Source organism: Saccoglossus kowalevskii, chromosome 20, assembly GCF_978046115.1.
Source record: "Saccoglossus kowalevskii chromosome 20, keSacKowa6.1, whole genome shotgun sequence".
NCBI lineage: Eukaryota > Metazoa > Hemichordata > Enteropneusta > Harrimaniidae > Saccoglossus > Saccoglossus kowalevskii.
Window position 1 is genome coordinate 15264542 of NC_140660.1, and position 3400 is coordinate 15267941.

Consider the following 3400-nt stretch of genomic DNA (forward strand, 5'->3'; position numbering starts at 1 on the left):
CATCTCAATGTAAGCAAATATTTATTTGTAAATCTGAGAGTGGTGCTGAAAGCATTGTTGGTGGTAAATTGTGGGAAAAGCCAGTTTCTACAGCAGCAATGCATTGGGGTCACTCAAATGAACACAAAGCCAGGAAGCAGTTTGAGGATAGACACCAGGATTTGAAAGTAAAGGAATCAGGAATGTGGACAAATAGCAAGCATCCAGGACTTGGTGCATCCCCTGATGGCATTGTGATGGACATGGATAACAACATAGTTGGTGTATTGGAAATAAAGTGCCCATATTCACTGAAAGCCAGTAAACCAGATACTTTCGAAAAAGACTTGAGTTTTAAACAAGTAAAAAACTTTTGCCTAGATTCAGAATTAAAGTTAAAAAGAAATCATTCTTATTTTTATCAGTGCCAAATGCAAATGGGAATCCTGGAGACCAAAACATGTTATTTTGTTGTGTGGACACCCAATGGGATGACATGTGAACAACTACAGTTTGATGCCATTTTGTTTGCAAATATCAGCAAACGGCTTATAAATTTTCATAGAAACAAGCTTGTCCCAGAATTTTTTGAAATGAAAATACCACGAAGACTGTCAATGTTGTCCATTGATTAAGTACACAGAGATATGACCTGGGAAAGTATCACTTACAAGTATCATTTTTTTATTTACACATTTCAATTACATTTGTAAATAATGTATTATTTTAATTACATAAGTAATAAAGCTTGATATTTTTTGTGTTCAACTAATAGTGTTCTGTTTGTTTTTCATATGCAATACCATGATAACTTTTAATTCAGTCAGGTACCGGTAAAATTCATTATTTTTTCTTGTGACCGAGACAGACTAAATTAATTGTGAGCACCAGAATGACTGAATCAAGTACAGTGTGACACATGAAAGTTACTTAGGAGTGGATTATAATGTGACTAAATATTATTGTGGAATGATAAATATACATTGCATACTTGTACTATGACAAATCAACTGTATTAATTAATAATACACTTTGTTTGATTCTTTCAGCGAACAATGGGCTCCTGAAAGTTAACAAGACAACCAGCCACAAACACCATTTGTGAAAACACTGGCTGTAGAGATAGTGGAATTTTTTTTTTAGTAATCTAAACTTTTTAATGCGTTCAATAGCACGCTCTACATGTATTCTTACTCTAGCAATCTGTTTAGTTTGAATCTCTTCAGCTGCTGACAATTTATCTCTATTCCCTAAGAATGGTGGAATATTTAGGTCTGCTTTTTTTTCAAATAGTAAGTCCCTGATTGTGAAACCCCTGTCTGCAAGGATCAAATCACCTTCGCTGAGCAAATCAAGAAAACCTGACTTCTGAACAATTTCCTTATCTGAAATTGACCCTTCAAAAGCATCAGACACATAAGTGATTGCCCCTGATGGAGCAATACCTATGAGTACCTTATAAGTAACATGGTTCTTATAACTAGAATACATATTGCCCTGCTGCTTAAAATGGGTAGACTGATAAACAAAAAATTCAGAACAATCAATTATTACACGAATATCTCTAAATTTCTTAAAACATGCTGGTAAGTTGCGTTTTACAATATCCCTTGAAGGAAACATATCACTTCTTAATCTAGAAAACTGCTTATACAAACGTTGTATCCACGTTGTAACTACAGTTGTAACATGACCCTTTGAGATACCAAATCTATATGCAATATCCTGATGTAATAATCCTACCCTAAGTCTAACAAGTGTCAAAAAAAGTTCATTCATTGAATCAAGTTTACGTTCAGGCCCACGACGCAAATTTGGAGATGCTTCTTCATTATTATAATCTCGTTTCCAAAACAGCAGTTTGTCTCGTGCTGGGCCCAAAAAGTTCCACAGGCTCATAAACTGAAGCCATGTTAAACCAGTATAAAATTTGCATTTAGCTTCATTACCCTCAACATCATTTACACTGAAATAACGTTTTTCCACTGAAGTTGGGGAAATGTGATCAGAATTTTTCAGTAGTGTTAACTCATTTTTGAGGACTGTGTTTTCAACTCGCAAACGGATGAGCAAGTCAATCTCCTGGCTCTTGAAGTCTGTTTGAACACCTTTATCAACTGTCTCTATTTTATTGTCCTTACTCGAATCTGGAGTGCACTGACCATTGGCAGGTTGGGTGGTTGATACAGCTAAATCACTGACTGGGGTCCCATTACAAATCGCTTCAGTAGTATGTGGTTCTATAAAAAAAATAGTATAAATTACAATTTAGAAGGAAGAAGAAACAGTTTATTTTGATTAATTTGTCTAATTGGACGTCTTGGAAAATATTATATTATGTCAAGGTTTACATTAAGACATGAGTGAACCTCACCTGTCATAGTGTCTGTAGCAAGAAGCAGTAGACCACTTGCTGCACTTGAAACATCCATTCGTTGCTGCTTTGCAGATTTTGGAACACCATCTCTTGGTTTTGGAGGTTTTCTTTTTCTAGAAAAACGCTGTATCTAAAATTTAAAACGAACAAAAGAAATTAAATAAACCGGATATGATTAAAGTACAGTGACTAACAGCTACAGTACTATTTACAACTCAGTGCAACTATTACTTTAAATCGTCGTACCTGCTCCCCATTGTATGTCGCCGGTATAGGATCAGGGTGCTCATCGGAAGGCCCATTTTCTGAAACAAAATGTTTGCTGCATATGTATGTATCTTTCTTAATACTTTCCACTGAGAAATCTTGTCGTCCACAAGCATGAACCCACGTCTTGCATTTGTCTAGGTTCCGGTGTGGCTTCGGAAATCGAAGAAAAATAACATTTTTCATGTAGTCCCGGTCACTGTATCGAGAGTCACTCTTACAATTTCCATGGCAGCAATGTTTTGTTGTAACCATAATGTCCAATAACAGTCCTTTCTTAGTAATGTAAGACGATGATTTCTGGACGATCCGGCCCTGGTCGCTTGCGGAAGCGAAGTGAAGTGGAAAGTAATGGCGACGACGATCCAACACTGCACTACATTGTCCGCAATTCAATATGGCGCCGGCGTATGCGCAGCCAAATTTCTATTTTTAGCCCTTACACAGATACCCTGATCAATGCTATTACTTTAATAAAGAGTTATTGTATAATGTACAAAATGTTGATACAATTTGATGAATATTTACAGCTTCAATACCGTAGACGATTTTGGCCCGATCGTCAACAAAACATCACCCGTCTCCAGGGCAGGCGACTGGAAAAAGACACTGGTGTTCGGTCGAACCGGTGGAAACAAAATCGTCACTCCCAGAATAACTATACAAAATAACGATCTAAAGTCGAACCATTCGAGCCACAATATTAACATGAAAATGACTTTCGTTGCATTTGACAATGATAAACTTACCGAAAAGCCGTGTTATTCACGGTCGCTA

The 3400-nt window shown here is 36.5% G+C and overlaps 1 protein-coding gene across 1 annotated transcript; it reads right to left on the reverse strand.

The window, feature by feature from the left end:
- Window positions 1-1024: 1024 nt before the first annotated feature.
- Window positions 1025-2936, reverse strand: LOC146730046 (uncharacterized). Its single transcript, XM_085494400.1, has 4 exons — window positions 2603-2936; window positions 2354-2486; window positions 1174-2219; window positions 1025-1042 (listed from the first exon to the last, which is right to left on the reverse strand). Exons 1-4 carry the CDS (start codon window positions 2876-2878, stop codon window positions 1025-1027), a joined length of 1473 nt encoding a protein of 490 aa, XP_085350526.1. The 5' UTR covers window positions 2879-2936.
- Between the last annotated feature and the right edge of the window lie 464 nt (window positions 2937-3400).